At 52.6% G+C, this 14,675-nt stretch overlaps 1 protein-coding gene across 2 annotated transcripts; it reads left to right on the forward strand.

Moving 5' to 3' along the window:
• Nucleotides 1-1,378: 1,378 nt before the first annotated feature.
• On the forward strand, nt 1,379-13,289 carry P2RX1 (purinergic receptor P2X 1). 2 transcript variants are annotated; one of them, XM_082068449.1, is made up of 13 exons: nt 1,379-1,669; nt 4,858-5,005; nt 5,536-5,607; nt 6,049-6,118; nt 6,617-6,713; nt 7,405-7,485; nt 8,885-9,026; nt 9,757-9,887; nt 10,524-10,614; nt 11,171-11,236; nt 11,872-11,964; nt 12,494-12,541; nt 12,815-13,289. In XM_082068449.1, the coding sequence occupies exons 1-12, from the start codon at nt 1,533-1,535 to the stop codon at nt 12,536-12,538; spliced, it is 1,173 nt and encodes a 390-aa protein (XP_081924575.1). In that variant the 5' UTR covers nt 1,379-1,532; the 3' UTR covers nt 12,539-12,541; nt 12,815-13,289. The 2 variants fall into 2 exon arrangements, with proteins under 2 accessions (XP_081924575.1, XP_081924576.1); XM_082068450.1 differs by having other exon boundaries at nt 12,870-13,289.
• Nucleotides 13,290-14,675: the final 1,386 nt, after the last annotated feature.

Raw genomic sequence — 14,675 nt, forward strand, 5'->3', positions numbered from 1 at the left:
TGTATTTGTTTTTGGCTCCCTGTCTGACAGCTTCCCATGTTGCTGAGGACTGGGGCATTGGGATGGTGTCACGTGTAACGTGGGATCATCTGATTTTGATTCCCAGGCTTCATGGTACGCCCAAAAGATTTGTATAATTGGCTCATCTGCTTTTTCCTCCCATTTTCCCTATTGCCCAGCAAAGATAATTGATTCGTTCCATTCATTTTGTGGTTGTCAGGTCTGCAAAATATTGACTCGATAGGTCAATGTGATGTCAAGTGATGGGCAATTGAACATAAGAGGTGATTAGGTTAAAATAAATGTTTCGGAAAGGAAATATTTACCCCAGCAGGTTAAATTTCTCAGAATTTCCAAAACCATTTCCCCCTGCAGAGAGGGGACCTTTGAGGTCCCGGGAGGCAGCAGATGAACCGGGGCTCATGGGATGTAGCCTCTCCTTGCGGGGAGTGCTGAAGCTGCCGAGCTCTGGGCTTTTTGGGGAAATACCCTCTTTTTCCCCCAGAAAAAGCCCTCCTCAGTCCCAGAGCTCCCCAGCAACAAGCTCTACCCCCTGGGGCTGTGCCCTCAAGGCTGCCCCATGGAATGCGATATGGGTACAGGGTCACCCAGCCATGAACCAAACCCCACCAAAACTTCTCGCCATGACAAGGTTGTCCCCCAAATTTTGGTCTGGTATGTGCAAATCCAGCCCCTTTCTCAGTGATATTCACTCAAAGCTGTGCCTGCACCACCCTGCTGAGCATCCCTCGCTGTGACCCAGGCTGGCCCAGCCCCACTCATGGCCGTGCCTTTCAGGAAATGCTGGAAATGCTGAAAATGCTTCAAAAAGTGCCCAGCCTGGCCTGGGAACCAGCCAAGCCCCAGCTGGGCAGCCTCACCGCAGGAGGGGGCCAAGCGCCTGGCTGCCCTGTGGGTTGGCTCTGATTTGCTGGGCTGGGGTTTCTGTGCCCCCACCCTCCCCTGTCTTGACCCTTTTCACAGGGCAGACTATGAGGGACACCACAGGACATGGGTTAGGGACATGAATGAGAGACCCACAGCCTGAGGTGGCTGCTGAGGCAGGAAAGATGCTACCCCAACCCCAGTTCCTAAAATCCTTTTCCAGGACCCCCACCATCTCCCCCATCTCAATGTCACCCCCAGGGATGGCTCGTGGTCCCTGCTTGCCCCCAGCCCTGCCTGCAGCCCCTGTGTCCCCAGGGAGGGCTCCTGCCCAGGCAAGGGTACATCCCTGTGGGCAGGCGGCTCCGTCCCGCTGGCACGTGGGCTGGGCAGTGGGGTGGCCCTGCACCCTCCCGCACCCCGTCCCACCCCCGCACCATGTAGGGCACCGGCTGCTCCCAGCCCGGAGCTTATAGGAAGAGGAAACCCTGTCCTCGCGCAGAGAAGGAAACCCGACAGCCCAGATGTGCACAGAGCAACGCCGGTAGCGTTGTTATTATATTTTTTTTATTTTTTTTTCTCCTCCTCTCTGCAAACAGAGGAGCTGCAGGAGTGGCAGCGGGCACGGCCCGACCCACGGCACAGCCATGGGGCAGAAGTGCATGGAGAAGGTGTCCTCCTTCCTCTTTGAGTATGACACCCCCAGGATGGTGCTGGTGAGGAACAAGAAGGTGGGACTGACCTTCCGGCTGATCCAGCTCATCGTCCTGACGTACATCATCGGGTAAGGCTCCCTGGTGCCTGCTTTCCCCTGAATTAATGCTTTGCCAAGACGTTATAAAGCAATGGAGACAAAGAGGCTCCTATACCCCTTATATCCTGATGTGGAGGGGTTTATTGCTGATGGCATTGCATCCCCCTGGCCATGGACACTGCCATGCAGTCCGGTGTCCCACCATGGGTCTTCCAGATGGCCACTTGGTCCCCATGTCCTCCCCAGAAGCTGCTGCATGTGCGGGCTGGAGGCTCATCCCTGCCCAGCCCCGCTCTGTGTGCCGGGGCCCCGTCTCCTTGCTGAGCCACATCCAAATCCTGCTTGAGCTGCTGGATGGTGGCCTGAGAATCTGTTGTTATTTTTATTTTCATTTATATTAACTAGGAGGCAGCTGGGGCCAGAACAGTGATTTGTGAGACCCAAGCGGCTCAAGACAGGACCATAAATCTTCCCGTTCACCGCCCCGCCAGGGAGGCAGGGCCAGCCCAGCGGCTGGGGCCAGGATGGAGCCACACTCCAAATCCCTGGTTTGCTTTGCTTATGGGAGGCAGCCGTGGTGCGAGAGCAACTGCTTAAAAAAGGCAGCGAGTGGAGCAGGCAGGCTCAGAGCCCTGCAAGGATGCGTGTCCTCGGGTGCCCCAGAGCTGCTGTCCCTGCCACAGCGATTCAGTCCCTGTCGCCTTGGCGTGGGATGATGCGCTGTGCTACGGAATGCGATGGTTGATAAAAATCTTTGCTGTGCCCCCATGGCTGCTCTGGGCTCAGCACCTTGAGAGAGATCAGCACCCTTCCATCAGGAAGGGGCCCACAGCAGGGAGAAGGGGTGTCCGGCTATGAGCTGGAAATAATGGGTATTTAGGAGCAGCAGTGCCCACCCCGGCTTTTAGCCCCGATCCCCTGGAAAGGAGGAAAAGCTTCCCAAGGGGTCGCTGGGGGACCCCACATTGCTCTCACCAATGCTTTGGCTCACAAGGGTGATCCTCAGCCCAAACTGCTGCCAAGCCAAAGTCCCAAGGATGCTCCATTGTGAAGGGCTTTGCATTGGCCCTAGACTGGTGTTACTGGGAGTGGTGCTGGGTCGCGAGGGCTGAGCCCATGAAGCCCCAGGGCTTCAGCAAATATGGATGTGGGCAGCCGCTCCTGCAGATGGGGAACCTGCAGACGGTTGCTCGGACTGAGACTTCCTGAGGAAATGTGGCTTATGTAACCCAGATAACATGGGACCAGCAGCCAGGAGGGAGCAAAAAGAGAACCAACTGCGAGTGACAGCCAGGGCCAGTGAGGAGGAGGTTGTCATAAAGTTGCTTTAATTCCCGAAGTTTTGCTTTTTTGGTGGGGTCAGGCTTTGCTAGAGAGGGGCTGCCTGTGAGTGCAGCTGCCCATAGTCCCACTGGCCTCTGGCATCCCCTCCCTGCCCACAGCACTGCGCCCCATTCCCTGCTCACACTGAGCCACAACGCTTCAGATTTTCTCTTCTTTGAAAGCAAGTTGGGCAGGCGGATATTTATTTACAATTACCCCAGCTTTGGTCCCCACAGGCAGCAGGCATGGGATGCTCGTGGGGATGCGTGCCAATGCATGGCTGTGCTGGGGGACGTGTGGCAGTGCCACCATTCCAGAGGAGGGACATGGGGCTGACCCCACCAAGAGACGCGACGTTACCCTTGGGGAGCAGCTCTGTCCTCTGCCTGCTCTTCTTTCTGCCGATACACTGAGCTAAGGCAGTATCACTGCTGGCCAGGTGATGCCATCACTCCCCAGCTGCATATCGCTTTCTGGCTTTCGTTTCCCAAAAATTTCTCATGTGAGGAGGCTGAGCTGCAGGATGAGGGTTGGTGACTCGGTCACATTGGGGAGTGACACCAGGGGACTTGTACTACCCGGGCAGAGCTTGATGCAGCATTTACAGCATGATGGGGAAATGACACCTTGTTTGCCGTGACCACAGCTCAGCGATAGGGCAGGAGCCACATCCTGCCCGGCCATGGGGAGGCTGTGTCACAGGGGAGTGGCCAGCCCTGTGTGCCCGCTGTCACCTCTGCCAGAGAGGGATGAGGTGCCAGCAGCAGAGACTGCACTGCAAGCAGATTTAGGGAAAAATTCCACTATGGTGACGTCCATTGTAACCAGTATAACCCAGCATGGCCCTGTGCCTTGGAGGAGGTTGGAGCTGGGCGTCCCGGCTGGGGTGGCAGCAATGCCATCCCTGAGTTCCCCTCACCTCCTGTCCTGGGATGCTAATGGGGCTGCAAGCCAAAAAGCACCATCTCTAAGACGACCCTGTAAGGTCCGTTACCCACAGGGCAGAGCTCTGGGCAGCACCCAGGGTTCCCCCATTCTCTCCGATGCCTGTTGGTCAGGTGCCCGAGGACAGGCTGACACGCCAGACTGGTGTCACAGACTGTCCCATGGGCAACACACTGTCTCTGTCGTGGCCAGCAGGACCAGTGCCCGCCGCAGCGGCGACAAAAACCAGATCTCTCCTTTTTTAGCACCAGGAACGCTCCGCGCTGCCAGGAGCGCTACCCGAAATGGTCGCTCACCCATGTTTATAGTCTTCCTGAGTCAGAGTTAATCCAGCAGCAGCATGTTTATGCTATAGGTTAAATAGTGTCAGGAGCCGGCCCAGATGACAGGCTGGGAAATGCAGGGAGAGCCCCATGCCAGCCACAGCAGTGTCCCCAACCTGCTCCTGCAGCCCTCTTGGAGCCAGGGCCATGGCTCCATGGTTCCCTTTGCTGGATGGGGAACAGTGGCCCTGGACAAGAGCTATGTCCAGACTTACCCCTGTCCTGCCCCTGCAGACACTGTTTTTTGGAGAGTGCCTGTGAAGTGGATCAGGAGAGTCCTGGTGGGTCACAGAGCCCAGCAAGCTGCAAACCCCCCCATAGGCTTTAATCCCAAATGGCCGATGGCCACCTTGCTCCACCTGCCTTCGCACATCCACAAAATGTGTCCCAGTCCCCCAAATAAATCGTCCCACCATGGAAGTCAGGTCCTGCAGCTACCACGTGCCTCAGACAAAGGGTGGGAGAGCTCAGCATACATCCCTCACCTGGCTGGAGGAGATCTGGCAAATAAAACCCCAGATGAGATTTGGTAGGAGAAGCCTCAGTCCAAAGTGTTGTGCTGGGACATGGGGCTTCTGCAGATAAATGCTGGTGGCTGTGCTCACCCCAATGCCTTTCCCTACCCAGGTGGGTGTTCCTCTACGAGAAGGGCTACCAGTCTCAGGACAGCATTGTCAGCTCGGTCTCGGTGAAGCTGAAAGGCCTGACATTGACCAACGAGAGTACCATGGGCCCTCACATCTGGGACGTGGTGGATTATGTTTTCCCACCCCAGGTAAGCAGGCAGGGTGGGTGGGTTGGAGAGGTTGCTTTTGTCCTGATGGCAGCTCTTCCCCATGTGCTGGGTGCAGATGGGCTCCTTAGGGTAGGCTGTCTATGGGGCTAACCATGACAGGGTGTTCCTGTGGTGGAAAACAAGTTGCTCCTGCCACAAACCTCTGCCAGCTATCACCCCTGGGGAGCACTCGGTGCTTGAGACCTGCCGTGGTTGATGTGACACATTTGAGGCCGCGTCCAAGGAGATCAAAGTTTCTCAAGTGCCTCCAGATGAGCATCTTGGGCAGGAAGGACAGTCCTCCACTGTCCCTGGGGCTGGTGACACTGCAGTTGCATGGAGCCACCACCACCTTCCCATGCTGCAGTGGAGGAGATGGAGGACCCAAAGTTAGGGAGAAAGGTGCCACCTGCCTGGAAGTGCCCCGGTGGTTTGGGTGCCCCACTCCTTGTCCCAGGGAGAGGCTCCTCACAGAGACTCCATCAGAAAACACTGTGCCAGCTGTGAGCTCGTTGGCTGTGTTTCCACAGGGGGACAGCTCGTTTGTGGTGATGACCAACTTCATCGTCACCCCCGGACAGAAACAAGAAACCTGCCCAGAGGTAAAGGCACTGGCTTCCTTCAGCAGCCTCCGCTTCTGTAATTTTGGGGGTTGTGGTGGAGACATTTTCCTGACATTGAGAGGTTTAGTAAAAGCCTGAGTCTGGCCCCATGTTATCGTTCCTGACTCGTGAATGCTATGTGAAGGCTTTTATTCTGCTGAAGAATGACCAGCATCCATTTAAGTTTTCTTCCCGTTGACGTGATCAAGCAGAGGAGCCTTGAGGCTTAAATAAAAGCATCTGCTTGGGGTTTATAAAAGAAATCCCCTGTTTTTCCTCCTTAATCTGGAGATCCCTTGTTGGGAAGCAGTGTATGGACACAACTCTGGCTGCAGCCAAACAGTGTTTCCCCCAAGGCAAACACTGCCTGGTGAGGCAGGAGGAACAGAGGGACCAAAACCGCAGGATGCTGAGAGGTGGTCACCTGCTTTCTCCAAACAGCTGCCGGACGATGGGTTCTGCACGCAGGACAGCGACTGCAGCAAAGGGAAATACAGCCGGCAGGGACAAGGTATGGCACGGGGCTCCGAGGCTCTGGCACCGGTGTTTCTGGTGAGATGTGCTGAGTACAGCACGCTCTGCCAAAGCTGCAGGGCTGGCGTGTTGCGGGGGTGACATTTGGGCCAGTGATGGGGTTTGGGAAAAGCCTTTGATATCTCAGGTGAGGGTCCTACCTGGGCCAGTCCTGCTTTTCTCTTCAAAAAGATAGCTGAGCTGTAAAACACCCTCCCAACAAAAGGCTAAACATTTCCCCAGAGTGCTATCTTTCTAACAGACAGACATTTTCTGAGGTGTATTTAGCAAGAAAAATGTCCAGTTGCTCTCTTGTCCAATAACGCAAGAGGAACCCGAGGCCGAGAGGCTGCATTTAATTCCCCTTTTTGCAAAGGGGCGCCAAAGCCCTGAGTATTCTGTGCCTGGGATGCCTGTGGCAGGGCTGAAGCTCCAACCAGATCCCATGCATCCCAGTATCCAGGGGTGTGAGCAGCCCTCTCTTCCCTCCCCACAGGCCTCATGACGGGCAAGTGTGTGAACTTTAACAGCTCTGTGAAGACCTGCGAGATCTTTGGCTGGTGCCCTGTTGAAGTTGATTACCACATTCCCAAGTAAGGAATGATTTTGTTGCCCCATCTTCCACCCCCGTCCCACCCCAGCTGCACCAGCAGCACTCGCTGTAGGGCAGAGCAAGCCGGGGCTCTGCGGTCGCTGGGTGGGTGCAGACCCCATGGCTGTACATGCTGCCCAGTGTCCTCAGGGGCTTTGTACCTCTCCAGGCATGGTTTGCTCCCCACCTTGCTGGCAGCTCACCCTGTCTTTGCTGGGTACTCTGTGCATTGGCCAGCAGCCCCATCTATGCTGTTTGCCTTCAGAGTAAATTTGTGCTCTGCCCATGGGATGTTCTCCAGCTCCTGCCACCACGGAGCACTGGGAAACACCTCCTGGTAGATGCTCCTCTCCTCACAGAGGGGCCACAGGGACATCCCTGGGTCTGCCAAGGAGCTCAGGGAAGCATGCAGGGCCTTGAGCTCTCTTCCAGCCACCTCAACTTTCTTTTGGAGTTTCCTAACTGAAATCCCAGCACCTAACTCCCTCTCTGTCCCCTAACAGGCATTCCCATACTTCCTTGGGGCTTTTCTGAACCTTGTGAGCATCTTTCACTTAGAAAGTCCAGGGACAAGATCACAAGTTCTTCTGGGTCCTACTTGTCCCTGTTTGGATGAATCTCCAGCAAATGGAGCTTTCGCTGGAGACCAGGGAGCCAAGTGATGGATGCATGGGAACATTTGTGTTTTTCAGACCTGCCCTATTGTCAGAAGCGGAGAAATTCACTTTGTTCATCAAGAACAGCATCACCTTCCCCAGGTTCAAGGTGTCCAGGTAAGGGAGGGTTTGGGGGGACAGCTTCTGCTTGGTTCCCCCAGCCATGTCCTTAAGAGGAAACCATGGGTGTAGCTGGATGCCCAATGCGGAGGATGCTCATCAACAAGCCCAGGTCTACTCACACTGCTGCACCGATTGCCAGATTAGCTGATAGGAACTGAGACATTTCCCTCCCAAATCTGTCCCACCTCAGCTGGCAGCTCTGGTTACAGGGAAGAAGTTTTCTGGAGTTAATGTCCCGAGTTACCCTCATATGATGCACATTAAAATATAGTTGCTCTGATTCTTCATTTTTCTTCTCCCTTTTCCTCCACAAAGATAACAGTAAATTACTAAATGCCTCAGTGGCATGTGAGCAGTCAGGACAAGCTTTCTGCTGAAAAATGAGCAGAGGCCCCTCTTACCGTCACAGTTCCCAGCTGTTTGTGCAGTGGGTTGTAGGGTCAGCCCCTTTCACTGGAAACGGTGCCACTGGCTGAAAACATGCACATGAGTGGATATGTGATGACGCCGGTTATATATCTGATTTGGAACAAATTAACAGAAGCTATTTGTGCTGAAGAGAGCAGATTCCTAAGTCGATCGCGTCTGCACTGCAGCCAAGGTTAAATGCCTTGGCAGCCAACATGCTTGGCAAAGTCTTGAGCTGCACCCTGAGAGGTGGCTGGGAGAAGGGATCCCACACCAGCAGAAAGGAGAGGTGACAACCTGAGCAGGACAAGGGGACACGGTGGGGAACAGCACATCCTGGGAGGTGGGGGCAGCTGGGCTGGCTGCTGTTGCAGGGGCTGAGCCAGAGCCAGTTGGGGTCATGGGGAAACTTCCTGCCTTTGATCACAACGGCTAATTAACTGCTGAGCATAAACGATGGGATGAGGTCGAGCAGGGCACAAGGCTTACAAAGCCATCTGATTCAGGGAGGCTTCACAGAAAGACTATTTTTAGGCAAAAGAGCAGGGTGGAAGGCAAGACATTGTCCTTCCCTTTCCACCCTTTCTGGAGGAGATGGTAAAATCCAGCTAAATGTAAAAGCTGTGGGATATGCGATCCATGAGCTGTCCTAAATGAAAGCTGTTGGTGCACAGAGCATTGCCTGGCAGAACCCATGGATGAGCTGGCATGAGAATGGGAGAAGCAGCTGGGACAGTGGAGGCCACAGGAGGGTTTGCAAAGCTGAGGAACATGAGAAGAGGTTGTTGGAAGAGGTCAGGCAGGGCTGGAGGAAAGGGCCCATTCTCCACATGCAGGGTCTGCTGAGCACATGGGAGAGGAAGGCAAAGCCCTGAGCTTTGAAGTTACCTGGCCTTGAGCAATGGGTTGGACCAGGGACTTCCAGAGGTCCTTTCCCAGCCAAATTATTGGGTTATTCAGACTTTCTCACTCTTTTCCTTCACAGGCGCAACTTGGTTGAGGGCGTTACCAAGCAGTACCTGAAGAAATGCACCTATCACAAAGTCACCGATACCTTATGCCCCGTGTTTGACGTGGGATACATAGTGAAGGAATCGGGTCAGAATTTTACAACCTTGGCTGTTAAGGTACTTCCATTTCAAATGATATTTCTTGTCCTCCCAGGACACCAACAAAGCAATCGTCCCTGAGCTGTTAAGGTGTGAGGGTTCTGTTTTCTCAAGGACTTGCAAGGCAGTGTCAGGCTCTTAAAGATAATTAATTTCCTTGGACATGGCCTAATACCTAAGTCTTTCTTGGAAACTCTTCTGTAAGATTGACAAGATTTGGCCTACTGGCAATAAGTCTAGAGTTCCGTTTGTTTTCATTTCTGCAAGGAATAACTAGAGCTGGATGGCCCATTCCCATCCAACTGAGCTCGGAAGCCTCAGCTGGATGGTCAAATACTGGTCATCCCACAATGCAAACTGCAGTCTCTCCCTGGGCTTGGAGATGCAGCTTTGCCCAACACTTCCCAGGCTGTTACGCAAGAGTATTTGCTGTTTGTGCACTGCAGAGTCTTAAACTAACTTTGCCAGGCATTACATAGAATCAGAGGCTTGCATATATTAAAGGTACAGAAAGACAAGCCTCTGGGGCACAGCTAGGCACAAGCTGGACCAAGCTCAGGAGGGACTGCTGCATTTCCTAGCAGAAAACCTTCCTAGAGGAGGTTTTCATCTTATTTCCATGGGCTCATTTTACTCTGCTCTATGACCTTTAATTTAGTTGTGTATCCAGCATTTAGGGCAGAAGCAGGCTAGGTCCAGGGAGGTTGGGCCAAATGGGGCAACCTTGTGACTCGTCTCTTGGCTGCAGGGTGGAGTGGTGGGAATCACCATAGACTGGAACTGTGACCTCGACTGGCCCATTCGGTATTGTAAACCCATTTACCAGTTCCACGGCCTTTACAACGATGATGGAAACGTTTCACCAGGCTTTAACTTCAGGTAAGGAGACCCCTGTTAACTCTTCAGTCAGAATTCAGAGGTGACATCTTTCAGGATCCCAGAGCATGCAAGGGATGGTAGAAGATCAGGGGCTGTTCTCCAAAATACTCACCTACTTTGCAGTGCCAGAGAGCTGTGCTTTCTTTAGAATGGCATGAGAACAGAGATAACCTGTTCCTTGGCCTCATAATTACCCTGTTGCCTTTCCCCGCACGTTTCCTCTCCCTTGCATTCTCTCCTGCTCAGCTGAGCTCTTGGGAAGCCCTTGAAAGATGGGAGATGGTGCAAGGTCACCTCTCATGTTCCCACACTTCAAAGCATGCAGCCACAGGGTGACATTTAGGGAATGGGAAGCTGCCACTAGCGCTGCACTAATATCTGCTGTCACGTAGCGCTTGTGGTCACCGAGTATCAGCTCAAGCATGAGTTTTAGCTCCAACTTGCAAGCAGGGAAACTGAGGCACGGAGGGGACAGCTGCCAAAAGCTCAGCTCCTTCAGGGGGATTAAGGACAAGGTCGGGAACCGATCCATGATCATGTAACTCCAGACTCCTCTCCTGCTCCTGTCAAAATCCCGATGCTATTGGGTTGTTAGACACCCTGGCAGGCCACTAATGCTCACCTCCAATTGGACAGGTATGCCAAATACTACAAAGAAAATGGGACAGAAAAGAGGACGCTCTTCAAGGTGTTTGGGATCCGGTTCGACATTTTGGTGAATGGCAAGGTAAGGGTGGCCAGGCACTGGGTTCTCCCAGTGCCGTGTCCCCAGGCAGGTACCAGCTCTGTGACACAGCACCACGGTCTCATGGGGTCAAGAAAAACAATATGAGTGGTTTCCTCAGGTTAGTGGTTTTGTCCCAAAAAGCATCACAATGAGTTGCATGGAAACTGGAAAGTCAAAACCCTCCACTAATATTTCCAAGAGCTGAACATTTGCATTTTTCTATTTTGCATTTTTCTATTTTGTCTTTTTCTTCCCTGGCTTTCCTCATTGTGTTCCCACGGGGAATATATAAAAGGTATACTTTTTAAAATTAAAGATACAGGAAGCCAAGTAATTTCAATTTGTGTGAGCCTAAACCCAGCCTACCATATTTTCCTGTTTGACCAGTAAGCTTGAAACCAGCTCTTACCCAGCTCTAAGCTGTGGTTTCAGTTTGGGTTGCTCTAAGGCTCTTTAGCTGAGCCTCACAGCTATGGCACCCTTTTTCCCTTTTTTTTTTTTTTTCTTTCCCTGGTGGTGTTGTAACATATCACCTCTTTTCTCTGATTTTATTCAGGCAGGCAAATTTGACATCATCCCAACCATGACCACAATCGGCTCTGGAATTGGTATTTTTGGAGTGGTAAGTTCAAATATTTCCAGCCTCTATATGGAGACTCTCAAATTATTCTCCTTCCTTATGACATTTGTGAGGAAGTGTCCCTGAGCAGCAGTGCAATTCTGGTTCCCGTTCAGGCAAAAGGCAGAAAAGAGCCACTCTCCTGCCTCGCTGTCTCAAGAAAATAGATTCCTGCTGGCTGATGTGAATTCTGCTGGCGGGAGCTGCTGCCCTGCTGAGTGAGGTGACACAGGTTTTTGTGGTAGAGCCATGTCTTTGTACCTTGATAGTTTCAAGTTAGAGCCAGTACTGAGTGAGTTTTGGAGGTGATGGGCAATATTTCACACATGACAGAAAACCAATATCCTCTTTGGTTATGGTAATTAAAGACTTTGGTGTGACCCAAAGGGTGCTGTGCTCTCCATACACCTAAAGTGGAAGCACTTCTGTTGACTTAGATTGCCCAGTACTGAACCCATCATACCTCACTGCTGTCCTAAATGGACACTCAGGGGCTGTACGATCTTTATCAGCTGCCACATTGTGGGCTGAAGTAGAAGGGACCATAATTGTGGGGCAAACTGGAAGAAGCTGGAAGTACAAGGTGGCACAGGTGAGCTGGGAGGGCAGCCCTAACCCTAACTGCACTTTGATTTAAGGCCTCTGTCCTCTGTGATGTGCTCCTGCTGCATTTTCTCCAAGGACGGGACTATTACAAGCAGAAGAAATTCAAATATGCAGAACAGGAGCCTGTAAGTAACAGCATGTCCCTCTTGCAAAGGCTCTGGTGGTTGTGAGTGTGGATGTGTGCATGGGCAATGATGCTGTAACAGAAACAACATTTATAAAATATGTTCAGGTGCCTCTCTGAGCTAGTGAGAATCCTGAGCCCTTGGGATTGTCAAAGATCAGGATTCATTAATATCTTCTCCAAAATTACAGAGATATTCTGTGTGACTTCCTTAATAACTTCATTCCCTTCCTTCATCCCCAGCCATTCCTGTATCTGGTAACACTTGCATTGCTTTAAGGGAAGCAGAGGCAGACCAGTGCTTTAGCAAACTGGCAAATGTCCCCCTTTCTGCTTTCTGAGAACATCTTCATGACTGTGGGATATTTCATGGCCTTTCATAGGACACAAAAACAGCTCCCTGCAAATTCATCTGAAAATACGCTTATACACTGAGGTCTGGAAGTTGCTGTTCAACCACACTTTTCCCTGGCATTAGAAAGGGGGTAGGTCTGTCAAAGAATCATTGTTTTCTTTTATTTAACCCCCAGTCGAAGTCACATAAGAAGCAAAAGGAGCTGGACAACGTACAGTGAGAGGTGAGCGGTGGTTCCCCAGCCCTGCTAGGTCTGGCTGGCAGGGGTCAGGGCTGTGGGTTTCGGGGCTCTCTCAAAGCTCCTGGGAGGGCAGCAGGGCTCCAGGAGGAGATCTGAGCCCTGGGCTGTTATATCTAACCTAGGGTCAGCATTTCCCAGGGCAGCACTGGGTGTAGATGTGGGACTGACATCGCATCTTCAATGGCAGCATCACTTGAAGAGGGGCAGCGGGGGGCAAGACACCAGAAATCACTGTGCACCTCTCTTTCTTGGTAGAATCCACACTGACCGATGAACCTGCACCCTATTTCTCCTCCTCCTCCTCTTCTAGAACACAGTCATCATCCCTTGTCACCAGCCTGCATTAGCCGGCCGATGGCGGGACATGCTGCAATGCTGCGGGTGGGTTAAACTTGTGTTGGGCATCAGGGAGCCACGAAGGCACCATCGGGACCCCCCACCATCCCTGCTGCAGGGCACTGGGCTCTGCTGCCTTTGCAGGTGCTCCCAAAGGGCTCCTGCTGTGCCGGGGCCGTGCCAGGGCATCCCACACCCCAAAGCCCCTGGGGAGAGCATCGCTGCCTCTCCTTCCCCAGCAGCACCCGCGGGCAGCTCCAAATGAGGAGAAGGGGAGGGTAGGAGAGCTGGCAAAACCCATGCCCAGACCCTCAGCATGGGAGAAAAATGGTTATTTTGTAAGGATGTATTTTATTAAAAAAAATAATAATAAACCTTTAGTTTTTCTACTACATCCCTTTGTGGTGCCCATGATTGGTCCAGGGCGTGGGGTATGCAGTGCTTTTCGGCACTGGGGGTTTGTGTATGCACAAAGCAATCCTGTAAACTGGGCGGGAGCCTGGGGCCCCATGATGGGCTCAGTGCAGGCTCTGCCTTCCCATGCAGGGCCCCTGGGCCTCTGGCCATGAGCAGGGGCTGTTATCAGGGTTGTCACTTGAGTTTCCTCCTCAGACGTGCTGGCTGGCGGAGAGCACTGGCACGCTGCCGGCCATGGAGAGTGACTGCCCACTTCGGTCGGTATTAGCTGGTCAGAATTGAGCTTCTCGGCAGTAGCCTCACAAATCAGCTCTTTGCACCCAGGAGCAAAACTTCCCCTCTCTGCTAGAAGATTTGCACTGCTCAGCGTGTGCGGTTGGACACCATGAACTACGCCCGTGCCTCACATCACTATGAGCAGCCCCTACCCTGTGCCGCTGGCTCCATTTGGTTCTCCAGGATGCATCATCACTGACTTTCTTCACAGTCTCACTCCAAACATCGTTTTGCACCCCCTGGAGGAAATATTGCCTTGGTCGCTTCAAAACTGCATCCCAGCTGCTGTGGGAAAGTCAGTAAAGGAGCTCTAGGGGTTGCTCTGCCTGTGGCTTTGCAGCTGACTGCGGTGGGGAGCACAGGCTGCCAGCCGACAGGAGGGACACACCACAGGGCTCAGAGGAACACGTGCCACAGACAGTTGCGGGTGATATTTGATCGCAAAGTCAACAAACATTTCAAGCCATACATTCCCCGTGGGGAGATTATTTGCTCTCAAAAGGATGCCTCAATTTTCACAGGCGAGGTGGAGGTATAATATTACCCATTTGCCTAAGTTTTTCACCCATCCTTGCAATGCTGTCCTGTAAGAGAGGTGCCAGGTGCTTCTACTAAACATGCAGAGATGAAGGTGAGGGAAAGCTCCCTGGTGTCTGGAGGGTTTGGTGTCTCCTTAGTGGGGCCAGTGCATCCCCATGCAGCGTGTGCTCTCCTGCAGCGCCCATTGAGGTGCAGCACTGCACGCTGCAACGGTGCAGCTCCCCAGCAAGCTGCAGCCAGCAGAGGGGACTGGAAGACCGTTTCACACAGACACGGTTAGTGAAAATTGAGTTGCCAAAGATGAGAAGCAGTGAAGCGAGAGTGCTCAGGTAACCTTTTGCACTCACTTAAACTGGGTCAGTCTCCAGTCGTAACTTAAAATAACCAGCGCCAGGCTGCAGGTAGAGCAGGGGATTGTTTCTGCCTCTGTAATCTTTCAAGCCAATTGTAATGCAAAGCCCCTACTCTTTCTGAGGAAGTATTAAAAGGCAGAATAGGAAATTAGGAAAAATGCTACTTGTAAATGATCCCCTGTGGTTGCTAGTCA

This window comes from Streptopelia decaocto, assembly GCF_964273445.1.
Source record: "Streptopelia decaocto genome assembly, chromosome: 18".
NCBI classification, from domain to species: domain Eukaryota; kingdom Metazoa; phylum Chordata; class Aves; order Columbiformes; family Columbidae; genus Streptopelia; species Streptopelia decaocto.

Bases quoted from the DNA above. Each gene is read 5' to 3' on its own strand.
- P2RX1 (XM_082068449.1), top strand. From the start codon at position 1,533: ATGGGGCAGAAGTGCATGGAGAAGGTGTCCTCCTTCCTCTTTGAGTAT. The intron at 5,006-5,535 runs GTAAGCAGGCAG...GTGTTTCCACAG, and splicing joins ATTATGTTTTCCCACCCCAG to GGGGACAGCTCGTTTGTGGT. The intron at 11,237-11,871 runs GTAAGTTCAAAT...CTTTGATTTAAG, and splicing joins GAATTGGTATTTTTGGAGTG to GCCTCTGTCCTCTGTGATGT.